At 38.1% G+C, this 20,225-nt stretch overlaps 1 protein-coding gene across 2 annotated transcripts in view; it reads left to right on the top strand.

The window, feature by feature from the left end:
• The window catches only part of Nup153 (nucleoporin 153), a 50,023-nt gene that overhangs the window by 24,145 nt on the left and 5,653 nt on the right, over window positions 1-20,225 (top strand). Inside the window, exons 10-19 of one of the 2 annotated variants that reach the window (XM_057787494.1) lie at window positions 1,123-1,169; window positions 1,599-1,695; window positions 5,009-5,146; window positions 5,819-5,914; window positions 7,363-7,447; window positions 9,461-9,583; window positions 12,005-12,613; window positions 15,683-15,874; window positions 16,876-17,742; window positions 19,703-20,056. In XM_057787494.1, coding sequence (XP_057643477.1) covers window positions 1,123-1,169; window positions 1,599-1,695; window positions 5,009-5,146; window positions 5,819-5,914; window positions 7,363-7,447; window positions 9,461-9,583; window positions 12,005-12,613; window positions 15,683-15,874; window positions 16,876-17,742; window positions 19,703-20,056 — 2,608 coding nt within the window. Of the gene's footprint in view, window positions 1-1,122; window positions 1,170-1,580; window positions 1,696-5,008; window positions 5,147-5,818; window positions 5,915-7,362; window positions 7,448-9,460; window positions 9,584-12,004; window positions 12,614-15,682; window positions 15,875-16,875; window positions 17,743-19,702; window positions 20,057-20,225 lie in introns of both variants that reach the window. The other variant, XM_057787493.1, reaches the window with a different exon arrangement.

Here is a 20,225-nt window from a genome sequence, read left to right as displayed (position 1 = left end):
CGAATCTGCAGGTTTTATTTAGATGTTAAGCAGATGTCCCAAAAGAAAAATGTCCCAAGATTATTACTTGTAGTCTCCATTAATCTAGAATAGTTTTGAAAAGCAGAAGTTAGTTAACTGTAGAATGTCCTGCAGTGTCCGATAGTCCGGGATGGTTCTAGATTCTGGTTATTCTTGGCTAACCACTGAAGAAAATCTGGGCTCTTAGTGCTCAGGTGGGACATAGTGTGCCTATTTTTGATCTTTTTAGCATCATTGCGAGTTCCTGCCTGAAGCTGTTTGTTGATTCTACTGTAGTAGATCTTTAATTCCATTCTTCTTTCTCCATGTATTGGTTAACCCTTTGCTATATAATTTCTTTTCTGTATTTGATTTACTTCAACTGAGTTCTTAGTTTCAATAGTCTAAAGTAGTTTGTTAGAGCTGTTTACTTTGATGATTCTGTCCCCCTGTATCTGTCTTTGAATGGACTCCTGTGCTCTTTTACTATGCCCTATCTTTTTTGAGCACCTTACATTTTACGTAATTAGAGTCTTGTACATTTCTAGCTCTCTATTCCTGTAAGTGGCCATTTCTACAGGAAGCTTTAGTTCTTTTCAGTGCAAGGAATTTGCATCTCAGAGATTCTGTCTTTATAAAGTTATCTGCATTTAGTATAGCAAAAAGGAAAGTAGTGTTCCTCCCCTCTCTCAAGGTCACTGGGAACTTTGTACTAGTGTTTTGGTTAAATACTTGATCAATGACACTTTGTATATATAATCATATTATAATACATAGTACAGTTGTAACTCTTGGTTAGCATTCAAAGAGCATGCCTTATATATTCCAGGATAAAGAAGGTTAAGAAAATTTGTAGCTATGGATGTAGCCTTCGGTGGTAGAGGTATTTGTCTTGCATGTGTTAAGGCTTTGAGTCAATCCTTGCACCAAAAAAGAAAAATTTAAGCCAGGCATATTCATTCCTGTAATCTCAGCAGTTGGTGAGCGTAGGTGACAGGATCTGAAATTCAAGTCTAGTCTCAGCCACATGCTGAGTTTGAGGCATGCCAATCTTAATTACTACTCCACCCCAGCAAACAATGAATTTTAAATAAGATCCTCATTACATTCTTTTTCTTGCAGGCTGTAAATGAAAAAAATATTTCAAGACAAAATAGAGAGCAAGAAAGGTAATGTCATTTCATATACAACTGGATTTCTTTATTTTTTTGTAAGGTTCATATTTATAATAGTCTTTAAGAAAATAAAAAAGTATATTTAGGGGGGCAGTGAGATGGCTAAGCAGGTCAAGGCACTTGCTACCAAGCCTGAAAACCTGTTTTCAATCTCTAGAACCTACATAGTGGAAGTAGAGAATTGACTCCCCAAATCTGCCTCATTACCCTAACAAGCTTTGTGTGTAATGATTGTATGCTTTCATGTGCTTGCACACACGAACAAAATAAATGTAGAAAAAGTCTAAAGTGTATTTTGCTATACATTGATTGTCTTGTTAGCTGTTCCGGTGTTTGGATATTCATTTAACAATTTCTGGGACTAAATAATATATCAATTGTTCTGATTTCCTTTTTATTTGCTAGTGGCTTTTCATATCCCAGTTTCAGTATTCCTGCAGCCAACGGTTTATCTTCTGGAGGTGGCAAGATGAGAAGAGAGAGAACACGCTTTGCTGCTTCTAAACCTCCAGAGGAGGAGGTAGGCTCATATTTTATAAACTTTGAAATTGTGGTAGTGAGGCGAGACCCACAGAAATGGGGCTAGGGGAAGATTTGGATAGAAAATTATCTACTATTGAAACCATCCTTTAGATGTGCTTATCCAAAACTTAATCTAGGAGCCTCCACTTCATGAATTGCATAAAATAACTTCAAACAGAAATACCATTTTTTTTTGTTTGTGTGTGTGTGTGTGTGAGGTAATTTCCATTGAAATTATTTGACTCTCTGGGCACTGCCTTACAGTTTTGCTTGTTTATCAAATGTACATATGATTAACACTTGGTGCTTTTGTTAGCGTTCTCTCTCTGTCTCTTTCTCAACCCACTTTTATTAGCCTTTTGTCTCTATCTCTCTGTATATGTGTTACTTCATGTTAAATGGAACGATGGGTTTTAAATTTCTCTGCTATTTATCCTTTGTGCAGATTTACTACAATTAATCCATTCTCTCATCAGGGTACATTTGGGCTGATTCCCAGTATGTGCTAAGGTGAATATTTATACACTTCTCCTTTGCCATGTGCAGTTTGGTCTGGAGGATATTTACCTAGGAATGGGATTGTTGGACTGCAGGGGTTGGCACATGTCTTTAAATGTGTTTGACTTTACTGTATTCCTCTTCACAACACTTCACATGATCATAGGTGGATCTTTTATTTATTCCTCTTTCTTCTTAGCACTTTGTTTTATTTTGACTCATTGCTGGTGTGATAGCTATAAAATGTCAGTGGGTTTTATTTTGTATTTTCTTGTCTAATGGGAAGGAGTAGACTTTTGGATGTGTTTTATGGCCATTTAGGTTTTTCTTTATTCATTTTTTTCCCCTATGGGATTATTTTTTAAATAAGGCCAAGTTCTTGGACTGGTGAGGTCGCTCAGTGGATAGGAGGTGCCTGCTGCTAAGTCTGGTAACCTGAGTTCCATCCTAGGACCTACATTGTGGAAGATGAGATCTTACTTCTGTGGGTTGTTTTTTTAACTGCCACATGTGCTCTGTTTCATATATGTGTGGGCACCCACACACACAGCTGAAATACAAATTTAAAAATAATTGCATTTAGGCCGGGCGGTGGTGGCGCACGCCTTTAATCCCAGCACTCGGGAGGCAGAGGCAGGCGGATCTCTGTGAGTTCGAGACCAGCCTGGTCTACAAGAGCTAGTTCCAGGACAGGCTCCAAAACCACAGAGAAACCCTGTCTCAAAAAACCAAAAAAAAAAAAAAAAAAAAAAAAATTGCATTTTTGCTGTTGCTTGGATATAGAGGATGGCGACTAATTGAAGACTGGTTAAGTTGACTGGAGTTTGCTCATTTTCTACCTTTTGAGTTGAAACAGTTCTTATCTCAGTTTTTTTAAAAAAAGATTCATTATTTTTTTTCTTATGTATGAATGTTTTATATGTATGTATGCCTTTATGCCAGAAGAGCGCATCAGACCCCACTATATAAATAGTTGTGAGCCACCATGTGGTTGCTGGAAATTCAATTTAGGACCTCTGGAAGAGCAGCCAGTTTAATCGCTGAGCCATCTCTTCAGCCCTCCCTCCCCACTTCATTCTTTAAATGTGATTTCAGCCAAGCTAACTCATTTAAGGCCCTCACTATCCTCTAAGAAGATGTTCAACTTACTAGTTCATTTAAATTTTAGAATGTAGGCTTTTAAAAATTTTACATGTATTGGTGTTTTGACTGCAAGTTATATCTGCATCATGTGCATGGAGTACTTACGGGGGCATTGGATTCTTTAGATTGGAGCCATGGACAGTTGTGAGCCACCCTCTATGTGTTGGAAATCAAACCTGGATCCCTTGGAACTGCTCTTAATCACTGAGCCATCTCTCCAACCTCAGGGACATAATGCTTTGACTTACTTGTTTCTAATTAATATTTCTCAGTATGCTTATTGACCCATAGTGTGTTCCAGAAGTATATTTTAAAGTTTTAAACTTATATTTCATTGATGGTGAATTTTTTTCTGGTATGTGTGAATGTGGGCACACACGTGCCAGGCTACATGTGTAGAGGTCATAGAACAACATCAGACATTGATCTTTGCTTTCTCCTTTGTTTGAGACTGGGTGTCTTTGTTGTTCATAGCTGTGCATGCCAGGGTTGATGGCTGGCAAAGTTCTGGGAATTAATGCCTCTGCCTCCCATTTTGTTAAAGGAACACTGAGATTACAGATGTTCACCCGCCTCTGGATCTGTGTGGATTCTCAGATTTGAATTCAGGTCCTCACACTTCAGAAAGTGCTTTTTGTCATTGAGTCATCTCTCCAGTTCAGCTTATGTTTAACTTAAAGTTGAATGCCATATCTGTTAGTGTTTGGTTTTATAGCTTGTTACGGAAGTGGCAGTTTTTCTACTCTATCATTTTCTTGGTTAGTTTTTCTGCTGTTCCTTTCAAGTACTAGAATGGAAACTTTGGCAGTTTATGTGCCCTGTCAAGAGAGTTGGGAATATAGACGTTAAGGGCTTTGGCTACTTGCTGGTCTGGAGGTTGTTTCTGATTGTCACTGGAGTGTTGTGAATTGACGGACATGTCTCTGTCTTGAAAGAAAACTGGAGCTTTGAATATCCTTTGATCATAAAATAGCTACAATTTGTAGTTTTTGTGGTGTATTGCTTTGCTTTTTAAAAAGATATTTCATATGTTGGTATGTGGGAGATGGTTGTTCTTCCAAGACCATGTATGGCTTTGTGTTGTGGTACAGAGGAAGACATTGCATTGTTCCCCATTTAAAAAATACTTGGGGCGGGGGGGGTGGGGAGAGAGAGAGAGAGAGAGAGAGAGAGAGAGAGAGAGGAGAGAGAGATATTATTCTCATGGCCTTCCATGAATGAGAGAGGGAGGAGGAGGAGAGGGAGGGGTTTGAGGGTGCTGGGGGGAGGGAAGCACACATGTGCCATGGTGCATGTGTGGAAGTTAGTGGGCAATTTTTAGGAGTTGGTTCTCTTCTTCCCTTTTGGGCTCTGGGGATAGAACTCAGGTTGCCAAAGCTTCTGCAGCAAGCAGTTCTACCTACTCAACCATCTTGCTAGCTCCCCTCTCATTTTTATAAAGTAGAAAATTGGCGCTGAAATTAAATTACATGGCAGTTGGTGGTACAACTGGGAATTTAATTAAGTCTTTAGGTTTTTAACTCAAGACCTCTTGTTAATATTATTGCATGGGGCCTATTTTCTTTCTTCCTGTTTAAACTTGTTCATAACTATGTCAATTCTCCTTGAAAATAAGAAGATAAAAGTATGACATGAAAGATGACATCATTACAAAACATGCTGTGTTTTAGGAAGTGGAAGTACCAGTGTTACCGCAGATCTCTCTACCAATCAGCAGCTCCTCACTGCCTATCTTCAGTTTTAGTTCCCCTGTGACCCCTGCTTCCTCATCGTCACCAGTCAGTTCTTCTCAGTCCTTACCAAACAAGGTACAGAACCCTACTCTATGAGTGGAGTGACTTTTCTTATTCCTTTTAATCCAGCACTTTATGTTAAAATGGTTTTTTCACTGTAAAAGTCAGCAATTCAAAGTAAAAAGAGAAAAATGGGGATTTGGTGCTGGGAATTAATTCTAGGGCCTTTTTCATTTTGGGAAGTCTCTACTCTTATCCCAAGAATGAAAATGGTGTTTTATTTTTTAAAATGTATGTTTGCAGTGGGATTATTCCAATTTGATAACAGTCTGTCTATGCTCTAGACCGAAAGTGAGAAAATTGGTCTCCAAACAGTGTTCCCAGTTCAGGAAACCAGTTGTTAGTGTTTTGTTTTAAGAAGTCAAAAGTAGGGCCTGGAGAGATGGCTCAGAGGTTAAGAGCACTGGCTGCTCTTCCAGAGGTCCTGAGTTCAATTCCCAGCAACCACATGGTGGCTCACAACCATCTGTATTGAGATCTGGCACCCTCCTCTGGCGTGCGGGCATACATCGAGGCAGAATGTTGTATACATAATAAATAAATAAATCTTTTAAAAAAAAGTCAAAAGTATTTTAAATTTAATTGGAAAGAATGCTGTTATTTCTTTGAAATAATTTCTTAAAGTCTATTTTATCATTCATAAATAATCTCTTTTTGTGTCATTTCTCACTACTATGAAAAATGCAGGCACAGACGTCTCTGGGCAGCACTGGCAGTCCTGTGTTCACATTTTCATCTCCCATTGTAAAGTCTACGCAGGCAGATGTGCTACCTCCAGCGTCTGTAAGTACCCAAAAAAGAGCGGTTCAATATTGACTCCAAAGCCAGAGTGTTTTATTTTTAAATCAAACCTAAGATTTCATTGGTAGTCAAACACTTCTTCAAGTTAAAAATTCAGTATACAGCCGGGCGGTGGTGGCGCACGCCTTTAATCCCAGCACTTGGGAGGCAGAGGCAGGCGGATCTCTGCGAGTTCGAGACCAGCCTGGTCTACAAGAGCTAGTTCCAGGACAGGCTCGAAAACCACAGAGAAACCCTGTCTCGAAAAACCAAAAAAAAAAAAAAAAAAAAAAATTCAGTATACAGCAAATAGATGTTTTGAATTTTTTAGTGCACATTTAGCTATGTGTGTGTGCATTTTCTTCTGTGTCATTTGTGCAGTTAAAGTGAACATATTTTGATTTCATTTAGCATTTTTCCAGTTATTCCCAAAGAAGGACATTCATTTGCATTCATTCATACTCTAGAAATTTAACATGACTTTGATGTAGTGTATAGTCAGGGTTCCCTTGTAACTTCAGAGAGTCCTATAATGCTGATTATTTGCTATCCACCATAGATTAGATGAAAAGACCTTAGCAATTACATCATTGCATTTAAAATCTCCTGAATCACTTTTAATCTTCAAAATTTTGGGGTATTGTTATACAGTATATATTTGTTTCTTTGTAATTGGGAACCATTTGGGTAAGAATAATATATACATTTAATGTTTCTGCTGACTAAATTTCCATAATCTATATCATCTTTACATACTGTCTTTAGGGGTTTTGTTTTGTTTTTTGAGAAAAGATCCTACCGTGTAGCCCTTGCTGCCTAGAACTCATTATATAGGCCAGTCTAGTCTTGAACTCACAGAGGTCACCTGCTTCTGCTTCCTGAGTGCTGGGATCAGAGGCCACACTTGGCTTGCTTTCAGGTTTTTGGCTGTATGCTTGTTTTTTATTTATTTCTTTTTGTCATAGCTAGATATTACAGGTAAATGTAGTTTTCTTGCATCCTTGTCTCCCAAACCTTATATTTATAAGATGGTGTTCAAAGGTCCAGGACCTGGGGATTAAGATCTCCTAAATGTTTTATGCAATGCTTTGAAAGAAGAAAATGCATAAGAATTTAAAATGCTGTCAAACTACATGCCATGCTGTTAATATAATTTTTTTATTCACTACATATAGTTTTTAATTCATTTAGTTGAGAAAGTATCTGGTTATGTTGCGTAGGCTGACTTCAAACTGGGCTCAGGTACTTCTTCTTTAGCCTCCCTGATATGGGACTAGAGCCATGCATCAAGGTACTCAGTACTTATTTAGTTCATGAGTTCTAAATTTAGGAATTGTAAAATAGGAAAAACTTATCTTTTATAATCAGTAAAATTTAGTATACCCTTTGATTAATGTAAAGCTGAGTTTTTATGATATTTTGACAGCTTAAAATACCTTTTCTCATTATAGATTGGATTTACATTTAGTGTGCCTGTTGCAAAAACAGAACTTTCTCGCTTTAATAGTTCTTCAGAACCAATTTTATGTAGTTCAGGTAAGTGAAAAATATGTTTCATAATCTTTACCAAAAAACAAAACCACAAACAAACCCTTATGTTAGAAGAGCATTTCAAATTCTCCATTGGTCATTCTTGAAAGTATTTACATTTGAAGAAAATCAGCTCTGAAAAGTCAGTGGAAGCTATTCCAGCAGTGCTCTTTATTATAGTGAGTCACATTTAACTGTTGTAGTTTGCTTTATGTTGAACTGGATGCATTTTTTCACTATAGGTAGGCAGAATAAGGTATTAAGTTTTTTGTCACATTTTAGTACAATCCGAAGATTTATTTACATGTAGTTGTGGTGAACCTAAGTGTTGATTACTTCATAAACGTTTTTATTTATGCATTTTTGGCTTCATCAAATAAGCGATGCGTCATTTCTGAACGGAAGAAACAATGCATCACTGAGTGAGCGACATTAGTCAGATCATTAAAACAGGTTTTTGCAGTAGTGGTGGTTTTTGGTGTTTGGGAAATAAGAAAACATCTGAGTTGAGATCCCTAGGTCAAGAGTTTTGAGCAAAGATAATTTACACAAGAAGGGAAAGAAAACAGGGCACAGGGATAGGAGCAGAAGCACAGTGGACTCACTTGCATGTGCTTTTCATGAGGCTGGAGAGTAGCATTAAGTCTTAAAAACTCCTGTTTTCCGTGCTGAAGAAATGGCTTGATTGAGTCTCTGTCTCTCTCTGTCTCTCTGTCTCTCTGTCTCTCTCTCTCCACACACACACACACACACACACACACACACACACACCCTTACTCCCTCATTTCTTCCCTTCCTCCCCTACTCCTCACCCACCTCTACTGGTCCTTGCTCATGCTAGGTGGTCACTCTAGCCCTAGTTTTTATTCTGACACTTTGTTGTCTTTTGGTGGGGGGGGTCAGATTTTGTTTTTCAACAGGCTCTGTACATCCCTGATTGTCCTGGAACTCACTGTGTAGACCAGGCTGATCTCATTCCTCTGCCTTCTACTGCTGGGGTTAAGGTTGTACATCACCACATCTGGCCACATTGGATTTTAGAGGATTGGGGATTGTCTTGTCACTTGAGTGCACTGACTATTCTTATGGAGGTCCTGGTTTCATTTCCCAGCACTTACGTGGCTGTTTACAACCATCTCTTAATTCTTTTTTTTTTTAATTTATTTATTATGTATACAATATTCTGTCTGTGTGTATGCCTGTAGGCCAGAAGAGGGCACCAGACCCCATTACAGATGGTTGTGAGCCACCATGTGGTTGCTGGGAATTGAACTCAGGACCTTTGGAAGAGCAGGCAATGCTCTTAACCTCTGAGCCATCTCTCCAGCCCCCATCTCTTAATTCTTTTGCCAGGAGATCTGACTTGTTTTTGACCTCTATGCATGCCAGACATGCACATAGTGCATATACATATTTGTAGGCAAAGCATACAAATATTAAAAGAAAACTAGTAAAAATTACTTTGACTTATGTTTACTAAAATCAATAAAGTTATGATTATGGAATGTGAAAGCAAAGTGATAATCACTTATCCAGCCATTATCAGCAGCTGCTAATCTCTATATATAAATCTTATTTTCTGCTCTGTTTTACCACAGTTATACTACAACAGGGATATTTTTAATCATAGCATGGGTTTCTAGGTGTGAAATCAGTTGAGAATGACTTTGGTTAGATTTTTTCGGTTGCTATTGATCAGACCTATTCAGGTATTGGACAAACTTCTCATTTGTCATATATGGCTATTGCTTCAGTTTGTCTTCCAGGGAGCTCATTGGCTGACAGTTGTTTCTTTTTCTTTGCGTGGGGGCTTAAGGGAATGTACAATGTAAGAAATAGTTTTTACTTTTGCAATGGCAGATTACCTCTGCTCTTTTTTACTTGTCCATTATTTTTGAATTGCAGTGACTTTCAAAGTTTTAGAAACTGATCAAAAGTTGTTTTTTTGAAATTGTTTTAACTCTAATCCACTGGTATTTTTTCTTGGCTTAATAACTTTTATAATTTTAAAAATTACAGCTCAAGATAACACTGTAGTGAATAGTTCAAACTATAAGAAGCGAAGTGCCACTTGTGAGGACCCTTTTAAACCTGCAAAGATTCTGAAAGAAGGAAGTGTTCTAGACATTCTGAAGACCCCTGGTAAGAGAGTGCCTGCCCTTGTAAAAATCTCTATTGAAACTTAACAGTGTCATGAATGTTGTTAAAGTTTAAGTTTTAAAAAAATACATTAAATGCATAGAAAGGTGACTTGTGATTCTTGTAGATATTGTACCGTGTCAGTTCTTTAATGAGAACTGTATTAGAAACTTTCACTTAGTTCTTTGTCATTCATGGAATCCATGAATAGGGAAATCTATCTCTTTAAGTTGTGGATATTGAAAGAGAAGATGCCACCCTTTTCTGTCTTTTTTATTGTCATGCCTTTTTCTGATGAGAGCATTGGACTACCATCTCACAGTATTTTCTAGTTTGGTATATGTACAAGTTGGCTAAGTTTGCCAAAGTGTTATGTATTTGAAGGATAATACTCAAGACTTGAAAGTTAATAGTTAGTGCAATGTTTATTTTTTTATTAACATTTTTATATGTACTCAGGTATAGTTTAATTATATTATACCTGAGTGACTACATATAAAAACATATAATGATCGGGTCAAGGTAACAGGTAATTTGAAGAGGATGACTAGAAATTAAATAGGAATACATTTTTCAGTTTGAAGTTAAAGAGAATTTTTAAAGTTTGAATTGTAATGAATAGTATTTAGATGTAAGGTTGTTTCTAAATAAGGTAACCTAAGAGCCCAGAAAGAATGCATATTTACTCAGCAGACATGAGTATTCAGTGTATAATGAATTAAGGTTGAAAAATAATGGATTAAGGTTTAAAAAATAACCTTGTCCTTTATAACAAGGGTCAAAGGATTAGGTTGTTTGGGTTCAGTTTCCTTCCTTTATAGATAGTACGAGGTATAGCTGAACTTCAAAGTACATGGGCTAGAATTAACCAATTATGTAGCTTTTTCACCGCACATATATTTAGAGCTATACTTTTCTTCATAATCTTACCCCCTTTAATTAAATTTTAAACAGAAGAAAATTTGAGTCTTCGTTTGGATGGAATTGGGAAAATATGACAAAGGAAGGAAAAAGAACATGTAGTGGCTCCCAGAAAATTGCTACTGTGATTTTGCCAGCCTGACTGATTGCAATTAAACTTATAACTGATAGGGAACTGCTAATCATGGGAAGTATACAGAAGTTTGTGGATTGTATTTCCTTTAGGCCTAAAGCAATTCACTGGGTTTTTTATTTTATGTTTTTTGAATTCAGGGTCTCATTGTGTGACCCTGGCTGGCTTAGAAACACTAACCAGGTTGAGCTCAAGCTCACAATGATTTGCCTGCTTCTGCCTCCTAAGTGCTGGGCTTAAGGATGTGCCCTACTATACCCATCTGGATAATATCTTGATATCAATGGAACACCTTTACCAATCTTTTCCGTGGTGCTAAAAGCTGGAAAACTAGATCCCTGATGGTGTATGTAATGTGAAAGGTACATTACAGGTTTTAAATAAAGACATTTCCGGGGCACTGTGTCAGTAGTTCAGTGAGTCAGTTTAATGAAAGATACCCTACCACTCCAACCCATAGTTCCATGTGAATATTTTTCTTGGTTGTCAAAATATACCTTTAATAAACATTAATAAACAAAAATTAAGTACTCTGAAATTGTATTGAAGAGAGATTTCATGCATTTGACTTCAGTTTATGTCCCCAAAATTCCCCCTTGTGAGTGTAGATTGGATCTTAATCACTTTGTATATGTAGGCCTGCCCAGAGGGTTTGCCACATCTTTGGGATTTTCATCAAACTATGCCCTTTTAAAGTTTACTGCAATTAAAGATAATCCTTGTCTAGGCTTGGTGGTGTACAGTGTACTTCCAACACTCAAGAGATTGAGGCAGGAGGTGATGCACTCAAGGTTGACCTCAGATAGTGAGGCATAACAAAATATCCTTACAATCCTGTTGCATTGGAGGAATTTCTGTCAGATAGTTAATGCCTGTTTGACTTAGCTAGAGTTACTGAGGGTAGATTACCACAGCAATGGATTAAGACTAGGCAACACTCAAAGATTACGGATATTAAGGTCATTTCACTTAGCTGTGGGAGCACCTACAAGGGATGGATGAGGAGGAAGACTAAGAAGAGCATTAAGTTCATTGCTGCAGAGAGGAGAATAAGATGTGGACAGCAGTGGTAGCTGACAGTAAGTTCAAAGGAGAACATCAGACTAGAAAGTTTTAGAGGGAGAAAGTGATGTGTAGTGTAAAGATGATCTGTTCCTATACTTACAGAATTTTAAGTAGGTTTAAGTGCTGTATGTACCCAGATTAAATATGATTGTGTAAGTAACCAACGAAAACCTTAGTAGTTCTTGGATGGTATTAACTTGGTGATAATATAAATGTTTTCCTCCCATAATATTGCAGTTAATGCTTTGATTAGCAGAGTCGACTGCCTCATTTTAAAAGAACATTCTTTTATTTCCCCACTGTAGGTTTTATATCACCAAAGGTTGATTCTCCAGTTGTTCAGCCCACCACTACAAGCCCAGTGGTTTATACAAGACCAGCCATTAGTACTTTTTCTTCTAGTGGAATTGAGTTTGGAGAAAGTTTAAAAGCTGGATCATCATGGCAGTGTGACACATGTCTCCTCCAGAACAAAGTCACAGACAATAAGTGTATAGCCTGTCAAGCAGCAAAACTGTCACCGAAAGAAACTGCTAAACAGGCTGGAATTGGGACACCAAGCAAAAGTGACAAACCAGCTTCTACATCAGGGACAGGCTTTGGAGATAAGTTTAAACCAGCAGTAGGAACTTGGGATTGTGATACCTGTTTAGTACAAAATAAGCCTGAAGCGGTAAAATGTGTGGCCTGTGAAACACCCAAACCCGGCACTGGTGTGAAGCGAGTCCGTCCATTGGCGGCATCTTCAGAAAGTCCCGTGACTGCTTCCTCTTCTAGCTGCACTGTGAGCACTGGCACACTAGGGTTTGGAGATAAATTCAAAAGGCCTGTGGGATCTTGGGAATGTCCAGTATGCTGTGTTTGTAATAAGGCCGAAGACAATAAATGTGTCTCCTGTATGTCTGAGAAACCAGGTATGTTTTACACCTGTATGGAATAGTTTTGCACTTTACTTAGTAGAACACTTACCTGTGAAACAGTAACAGTCTTGGTGTTTTAAACAGGTGCAGATGGAACATTTCTTCTTACATCCTAATTTTTAAAAACCACCTTGTGGTTAATATTAGACTACCTGTTCACTTAGAATACGTTGTGAACTGGTTCATTCTATACTATTCCTGCTCTTTTTGTGTACTGTTATTGGAAATATTACTCTTTGTGATAATTGATGTGGTTGACAAATGAAGATAACTGAAAGCTCTCAGAATGGGGTAGTCTTTCTCAGACCTTCATGCCTTGTCTTCTTTTGTCTGTAGAAATGAGGATGGGGAGTGGTCATTTACAGGAGGTTCTTTAAGAGGTAGGCAGTCATGCTTTATGCCAGTGTCTGTTTTCTTAATATTGGTGCTACCTGTAGCCATGTGCTGTCTACCAGATTGTACAGTGATTGCAATTTAATTAATTAGTGAAAAATTCTTAGCTTGGTTAGAGAAATGGAATTTGGTTTGAGGTCTTTGTTCAAAGTTAGAATTACTACAGATTCATTTTTAAATTCGTTTTGGGAGTATGTGGTAATATGGATAGTAATTAACATGTTTGTGTTAGGAGTGAAGTCTCCTGCTTTTGTTATATTACATTACATTAGCTGTATTCTGTAATGTGGGGATCTGTTACTAGCCAGATTCCTTGCCCGAACTCTTAAATCATGCCTGTATTTCTTTCTTTTTTTTTTTTTTTTTTTTTTTTTTAGGTTTTTCGAGACAGGGTTTCTCTGTGGTTTTGGAGCCTGTCCTGGAACTAGCTCTTGTAGACCAGGCTGGTCTCGAACTCACAGAGATCCGCCTGCCTCTGCCTCCCAAGTGCTGGGATTAAAGGCGTGCGCCACCACCGCCCGGCCTCATGCCCTTATTTCTAATTTCTTCTGGTGTCAAAAACGAGCTATCAGAATCCTCATTCAAAATATTTGACTCTTATCTGGCACTGTTTCCTCACCTCAGAAAAGGCATGCAGGAAGCTAGAACTCTGAGTTGACAGATGGGTAATGAAACTTTGAATCAGGAAGTAAATATATGCAGGAACAACAGAATCCTATGAAAATGACACCAGCTTTACTCTGGGCACAATGCCCTGTCATTTTCAGCACAGGGATGATTTGGTCAAATTTTAATTTTTTTCTTACTAGTTTTTAGATGGGTTCTAACAACGTAAGCAGAGATTCTAACTATGTAAGCATTGCTAGTCTGGAACTTGATACAAACATAACATACATACCACACATACATGTACACACATACCAAATTTTGGCCTGGAACTAGAAGTCACTTGCCTCTGCCTCCAGCCCTCATTTTATTTTGGGCGGGGGGGTGGGGTGGGGTGGGATATTGTGTGTTTGTACATCTGTTTATAAGCACATGTGTGCTAGCCTGTAGAAGCCAGAAGATGGTATTGGATTCCCTGGAACTAGACTTAGAGGGAACTAAATTCTTTTAAAGAGCAGCAAGTAATCTTAAGTGCTGAGTCATGTTTCTAGGCTTAAACTTTATTTTTAAAGTTATTTATAGATTTATTCATTTTATTTTATGAGTGTTTTGCGTGTATGTGTTATATGTATGTCTGCATGCATGAATGTATGTATGTGTACCATGGAGGTCAGATGAAGGCATCAGATCCCCTAGAACTAGAATTAGGAATGGTTGTGAACAGTGTACTTCAAGGCAGTAGAGTTTGGAATGGCATCTTAAGAAGATTATGAGTAATGTAATGGCAGATAATGGTGATAAGGAATGAAATGATGGAGTTGATAAGGGAGGATTTAGAGCAATGCATGGTTAAAGATAGATTAACTTCACACTGCTGAAGTTGGCATTCAGATATATTTGTGAGGCCTTTGGCTACATCATAGGGACTACAGCTCCTTAGGGCTGGGGTGTAGATTGAGGAGATCATAGGAAATAGTTTGATATTTGAAGTCAAGTGAGTAGATGTGAGTTGAGTGAATTAAGGGATAGAGCTCCAAACTGAACTCTGCCAATTTAAGGTCCTGGAAGAAATCAAACATTGAACTTGGATTAACCATATAGAGGAAAACACTGTGGCAGAATAATCTCTGAAGACGGTGACTAGAATAAGACCAAGACTAAGTGTTTTAGTAAGGGAACTAACTATCCATAGAAAAGATGATCAGGCTAGGAAGAATACTGCAAAAGATGTGACAGGGTTCTTGCACTCAAGAACCTTCAGTGACATGCATAAGACCTGCACAAGACCATGCAAATCTGTCAACATTCCAGCACAAGTGGGAGAAGGGCTTATGAGGTCCCGTTCCTGTTTGCTTTTGGCTGTTGAGGGAGGGAGACTGTTTTCTTCAGTTATGAGCCCCCTGATAGGTTGCTCATGTCCAAGTGGTTAGTCTACAGTCATGAACATGTTTTACATACATCCATATAACAACTATAGAAGAGGACATACATTTTTAGACGTGGGTCATGGGAGTTCTTGGAATATAGGAGAGGTGGATATGATGAAAATACATTGTACTTATGAAATTCTCGAAAAGAAATGAGAAAACTCAACAATAGCAGAAGGTTCAGACAGATTGATTGTACTTGAGAAATACAAAGACTGGGGCCTTCTAGATAAGCGTATAAAGCAGGGAAGTGTGGGTTGCAGATAGAGATGAGGAAATGGTTACACTAGTGCTTAAAACCATCACTGAAGGTGAGAGATACTTTGTCAGATAGGTAGTGGATCAGTGACGGACACCAGACAGCAATTTTGTTGGCAAAAGAGAACAGAACATAGATGTTCATTTGCAGTGTTAAATGAAATATGAGAAGTCTGTCCTATTTAGAACAATATAAGGCTCCCTTTCTGGCTGTGTGTATGATTTAATAAATAGGAAGTAAGGAAATTTGAAAAAAAATGTGTAGTCAGTGGTGTCATTAAGGATGGTACTACAAGTGAGTTCCAGGATGTCCAGGGCTATCCAAAGATGGTATAATAATGTAAATTAAATTTTTCATCAGTTTTCCCATTGCTTCTAGGTTCGGTATCTGCCTCAAACAGCAGCCCTGCCTCTGACTCTCTGTCTTCTGGAGGCTGTCTAGGATTGGATAAGTTCAAAAAACCCGAGGGCAGCTGGGACTGTGAAGTGTGCCTAGTGCAAAATAAAGCGGACTCTACCAAGTGCATAGCATGTGAAAGTGCAAAGCCAGGCGCAAAGTCAGAGTTTAAAGGTAAGGCGTTGGCAAAGAAGCTCTCTAATACCTAGTTAAAAGTGAATATATGGGGGCAGATTTGTTTTTCAAGGAACCCATTCTCTGAGTAATTATGGAAAATGAGACATGGTCCTTGGGTTTTTTGTTTTCTTTTTTGTTGTATTTGTGGATGATGGTAAACTCAAATTAGTTGCATCTTAGATCTGTATATCTGGGTAAGGAATTTTGTGTTACTCAGTTTCCAGGTTGGGGTATGAACTTGACTCTTCCATAACTGAAAACTTAACACCCTTAGGACTTTACTTTAAATCATTTAGCCTCTGAGTATGTCTGAGTACAAGAGAACTCTCAGCACAAATGGTGGCATAGGCCAATAATCTAGTATTTGCATCACCCAAAAGCCTGACCTTTTATCCCCCTGGCTTTTTTTCCCGAGGCAGAGTTTCTCTGCCTTGGAGCCTGTCCTGGAACTCTTATCTGTAGCCCAGGCTTGTGTCAAACTCTTCCCCAAAGGTAGTAACAATGGCTAGTGCAATGTTTTACCTTCCAAAAGGGCTTTTTATACCTGTCCTAAGCAAACACTGCCATTTAAATATTGTGATTTCCTTCTTTCTTGTCAGGAAGTTTGTATATCACCTACCTTTTGTTTTCACATTTGTTTTTATTCAGGGTTACTTTTGCCATGTTTTTGGTTTTTATCCTTCAAGCTGCCTGGACCTCACAGTATTTTGTGTGTCTCAATTTATCATAAGACAAATCTCAGCTCTAAAATTGCTGAGTTTTAGAGGATATATGATTTCTTTTTTTTTGTAATCATTCATAGTTTTCATCTCTAGCTACCGGATGGGGAAGTACCTGCTGTTCTCAGTGTCCTCACCAACACATGTTCTCTTACCTTTCTTGACCTTCCAGTCTTAGAGATGGAAGTGGCATATAGGCCTTTTCAGAGCTGTCCTATGATGTGGCTTTCAGGATAAGCACATTAATTTGGTGTCTTTTTGTGTTTTCTATTTTTGAAGGCTTTGGGACATCTTCTTCATCTTTAAATCCAGCACCCTCAGCCTTCAAATTTGGTATCCCATCATCCTCTTCTGGACTTTCTCAAACTTTTACAAGCACTGGAAATTTTAAATTTGGAGATCAGGAAGGATTCAAATTAGGCACTTCATCAGACTCTGGGTCTACAAACTCCATGAATACAAACTTTAAGTTTTCTAAACCAACTGGAGATTTTAAATTTGGAGTGTCTTCTGATTCCAAATCTGAAGAAATTAAAAATGACAGCAAGAATGATCATTTTAAGTTTGGACTGACTTCTGGCTTAAGCAACCCAGCTTCTTCAGCTCCATTTCAGTTTGGGGTATCTACTCTTGGGCAGCAAGAAAAGAAAGAGGAGCTCCCAAAGTCTTCATCTGCAGGCTTTAGCTTTGGTGCAGGTGTTAGTAACCCTCCCACTGCTGCTACTGACACCACAGTGACCTCAGATAACAAGAGTGGCTTCAATTTTGGAACCATAGAAACTAAGGGTGTCTCGATGACCCCTTTCACATATAAGACAACAGAAGCAAAGAAAGAAGATTCTTCTGTCACCAAGGGCGGGTTCACTTTTGGTAAAGTAGAGTCTGCCTCAATGTTTGTTTTGGGAAGGACAGAGGAGAAACAGCAAGAACCTGTTACTTCTACTTCTCTGGTATTTGGAAAGAAAGCTGATAGTGAGGAGCCAAAGTGTCAACCAGTATTTTCCTTTGGAAATTCGGAGCAAACCAAAGATGAGAGTTCTTCCAAGCCAACATTTAGTTTCAGTGTGGCAAAACCATCTGTGAAAGAGTCGGAGCAGCTAGCCAAGCCCACGTTTTCGTTTGGAAATCAAACCAGTACTACAACTGGTAAGTACTAAAAAAACTATTTTTTACAAGTTGTGTTTAGAAGTCTTGAGGGAAAGAGCTCAGACTTTTCTGTTTTAATTGAACCAAATACCCATGGCTCTGATGGGATCTAATTTTGTGAAATACAGCTGTAATAGAAAGTGCAAAATGGGACACTTTATGTATGTCTTTCTATCATTTGGACATTATAATTAAAATTGATGGATTTTTATGTTAAGTTTTTGTTTATAAGTATAATCACTTGTAAACAGCCACTCATGGATAATGAGTCAAAGCATTTGAGAAACATAGGCAGTAAATATAATTAAACTCTAAGAAAACAGATAATTTTGAGAACTAAGAAAGGGGGAGGGTAAAAAAAAAACCCATTAAAAAGCTAAAGAAGGTTGTTGAACTAAAGCTGTCTGGCCAGTGGAGTAGTAGGAAGAACATCATCTAGAAAGCCTGACTACTGTAATGGGGTTTCCCAGAGCAGTGCAATGACAGACAGCTGCATTTGTAGGGACTTTGAAATTAAATGGTCTAGGGAAATTTTAGAACATTGACATGAATATTTTCTGAATGTAAAATAAAACACTGAGGCTGTAGCTATGCATACTTCTCTTTAAAGAGGATACAAGTTTGGATCCCAGCACCCATTTTAGGTGACTCAGAACTGCCTGTAAATCCAGCTTCAGGGATATTTGATGCCTACACACATTTGGTTAAAAATTAAGTTAAAAGGACACTGGTCTTAAAAATGGAAATGACTGAGCTAGCTCTTAATTCAATGGTAAAGAGAATACTCTCAAAGACTTGGGCAAAGCCCTGGGTTTTATTCCCAGCATCAAACAGTGCCCTACAAATGAAATAATCTTGAACCATTTTGTAACTAGCCAAATTCGATCAGACATAAAAGCAAAATGTAGCTATTTTCAGACATGCAAAGATTGTAAATTGGACACTTTTATTAACAACTTTGAAAAGTAATTTGGAAACACTCAATGAATTATCAGCCCCCAAATGAGAAATTCACATAGCCACGAGCAGTTTTTATATTTACTTGGAAATTTGTAAACAGCCTGCTCCCCCCACCAAAAAACACCAGAATTAAAATTACTTGTCATTTGATCAGATTTGACCTTACCTTCACCTATAGCGTGTTGTGCAGCATTGGAGCTCTGAGATATTGGGAAAGTGGAAAGGAAAGCTTGTCGGGTTGTAGATTCATGATTACCATGTAAAAACATGACTTGTATGTTCTGAGTGTTCTAATTTACAATGGTGATGATGATGAGCATAGAAAATGAACCCATTCTGGGGGGAAAGTATTTCTCCTGTTCACCTCATTTCAGTTCTTAGATTTTATACATCTTGTCAAGCTAAGCTACTTCTGAAATTTGTAGGAAAAGTGAGTGGACAAGGAATTTGAGAATGGCATGCAGGCACTAATTAACAATCTGATGACAGTGTCAGCCAAGGAAATAGATGTGTACATTGCTAATTTAGGGTGCCACAAGTGTGACATTGTGTACTAGTTAGCAGGAGTTAGCAAATGCTGAGGTCCAGTCAGTATTGTGAGGAGGTTAACTGGTTGATTTGTTCATGTGGATAAATTTCTGCTGCTGTAAAATGACAAACGGTATGGCCAAACACATAAAAGTACACCTCGTTTCTTCTATCTGGATTTGGTTTCTGCATACAATGTCAAGTTAGATTTGGATGTGAGGCGCCGTGTATTTCATAATTAAATTTATATACATAGCCACAGGACTTTTTATTTGAATGTTTGCAGGTCTCTGTCTAAAGAGAAAATCCATAAATCATAAAAGGTAGACACTTTGACATTTCAAAGTGTTAATAGATGTTTATTTGATGAGTCAAACTATATAAAAATAATCTTAGTTTATGTAATAGGAACATTTTGTTAGATAATTTGTTCTTAAGGATTTATGTTTGTTTCTCAATTATTGTTTTACAGATCAAGGTGTAGCAAAGCCAGTGTTTAGCTTCTTGAATAGCAGTTCCTCTAGTTCCAGTGCACCAGCCACTTCATCCAGTGGTGGCATATTTGGTAGTTCCACCTCTTCCTCCAACCCTCCTGTGGCAGCCTTTGTGTTTGGACAGGCCAGCAATCCTGTCAGCAGCTCTGCCTTCGGTAACTCTACAGAGTCCAGTACATCTCAGTCTTTGTTATTTCCTCAAGATAGCAAGCCGGCCACCACATCCAGCACTGGCTCAGCTGCCCCTCCATTTGTGTTTGGATCAGGAGCCAGCAGTAACAGTACTGCATCTTCCGGGTTCAGTTTTGGAGCTACCACATCAAGCTCTTCAGGTAACTTAGTGATAGGGGGAGAGTAGATTTTGTAGTTGAATTGTTTGACAGTTGTAGCACATTCTTGCAGGTTATAATCTTGCTCAAGTGGCATTTGAGTGCCTCTAAGTCACCCATATTTAGAATATTGTAAGTTTTCACCTGTGGAGAAATAATGCAGTTCATATTA

Source organism: Chionomys nivalis, chromosome 13, assembly GCF_950005125.1.
Source record: "Chionomys nivalis chromosome 13, mChiNiv1.1, whole genome shotgun sequence".
NCBI classification, from domain to species: Eukaryota; Metazoa; Chordata; class Mammalia; order Rodentia; family Cricetidae; genus Chionomys; species Chionomys nivalis.
This window is presented reverse-complemented; position numbering and strand designations above follow the sequence as displayed.